Source organism: Branchiostoma belcheri, unplaced genomic scaffold (assembly GCF_001625305.1).
Source record: "Branchiostoma belcheri isolate BF01 breed outbred unplaced genomic scaffold, Haploidv18h27 scaffold120, whole genome shotgun sequence".
Taxonomy (NCBI): Eukaryota; Metazoa; Chordata; class Leptocardii; order Amphioxiformes; family Branchiostomatidae; genus Branchiostoma; species Branchiostoma belcheri.
In genome coordinates, this window is record NW_017802603.1 from 471,020 (window position 1) to 472,755 (window position 1,736).

General features: G+C 46.4%; 1 protein-coding gene across 1 annotated transcript in view; it reads right to left on the reverse strand.

Moving 5' to 3' along the window:
• The window catches only part of LOC109462951, a 2,400-nt gene extending 1,505 nt beyond the window's left edge, over positions 1-895 (reverse strand). Inside the window, exon 1 of the mRNA XM_019759582.1 lies at positions 543-895. Coding sequence (XP_019615141.1) covers positions 543-809 — 267 coding nt within the window. The 5' untranslated portion in view covers positions 810-895. The remainder of the gene's footprint in view (positions 1-542) is intronic.
• Positions 896-1,736: the final 841 nt, after the last annotated feature.

The window sequence follows — 1,736 nt, forward strand, 5'->3', positions numbered from 1 at the left end:
CTTTCATACACAGAGAGGCTCAAGAAACTAAAACTACCTACCCTGGTCTACAGGAGATTGAGGGGTGACATGATCAACGTTTATAAATACACACACGGGATGTACAATACAGCATGTCTACTACCAATAACAACAGAGAAGAGAACTAGAGGTCATCACCTGAAAATAAAGAGGACGCAGGCAAAAACAAATATGCGCCTACACTTCTTTACAAATAGAACGGCAAGCTGGTGGAATGAGCTTCCTGGGGAGGTAGTTATGGCGCCTAGTGTAAACAGTTTCAAGAAGAGGTTTGACGAGTATATGGAAACACACCCGGTCGTCTACAATTATAGAGCTTTGGACCACCCACTACGTCCAGAGATGTCAGTAAACTGAAGAGCGGCCCAAATTGGAGCAGGACTCCTACCCGGCATGAATCAACTCTACTCTACTCTACTCATACTAGTAATCTCTGATGTGCTCGTTTGATGTTCAAATGTGCCATGCATATATGTCCACCCGTGCCACTGGCCAAGTCGAGAGTCGAACCATATCCTTACCTGTCTCCTAACTTCCGCGTCACTAAGCTGCTTCTTCAGATCACCACGAGATTCAGGGCAGCTTTTCTTCACCTTCTCCCGTCGCTCCTCTAGTCTCCTCTCCATTTTCTTCAGCCTATCCTGGTGGCGCGGGGGAGTACCGGGGTTCTCTGTGGGCACCTGGAAGGCGACGGCATTGTCACGCCGTTTCAGGCCGGGTAACACACCCTCATCGCGAAGCTGGGTCAGAATATCGTCTGAGGACCTGTCCGGCCGCGGCTGGGACATCACGGGGACCGGGGGACTGGTTATAGGAATCACTGGCGGTTCTGAAATAAAGTTGAAATCCTGAAGCACATTTTATCTGTTCAGTCCATGGGAACGGATGAAGTTGTGTCACCGGCGCATGAGTGCTACACTGCTAGTGACGTTTCAATGTACGTGATTGTGAACATGCAGATTAGCAGCTTTAATCGTGTCGTCCATCGCCGAAAAAAAAGGGTATACCATACTACTCCCCAGAATAGTAGCACTGAAGAATGAATTTACAGGTACATGTGCGAAACTGACTCTATTGCATGGACATACGGTAGTCCCGCAGGACTCATTCCGCCAGTCTCCTTTATGGCTTTACACCGTCAGCCGATTCCATTCCGTACTCATATGTTTTAAGTAAAGGTCTCTCGGACCATGGTCTTACCCGCCAGTCCGTCCTCAGTCTTCTCCTCGCCTGGTGACACCTTATTCACCTTCGCATTCAGGCAGCAGGTAAACACAGAGAGTAGTGTTTGCCACATGTTGCACTTCTGTCGCTGTGTCCAAGAAGTGGAACGCTGTCTGTAACTTTGTAAGTTTGTTGTTTGAAGCTTAAGCTTGGAGATGGTATGTGACGTCATAAAGTGATGAAAGTTCGAAGGGTAGCCAATTGTTGCATTCAAAAATTGCAGTGGAGAAGTTATCTTGATGCTTGGCTAAGGAGTCATTAAACATTTCTTTTTTTTAATACTTTAAGAACAGGACACGTTTGAAGCCTTGATCGGAATTTAGGTTTGTTATTTGGTTTCAGTTTGGTCACCCAAGGATACGACAGTAGCTTCGCTACAACATGTTACATGTCCACAAAAAAGTGATAGCGGACATGTATTGCCCAGGAAACTGTTTGTATCTAAAGAAAAGTGTTTTTATCTGTTGCAAGGCACGGAGGCAGAAAGGTTT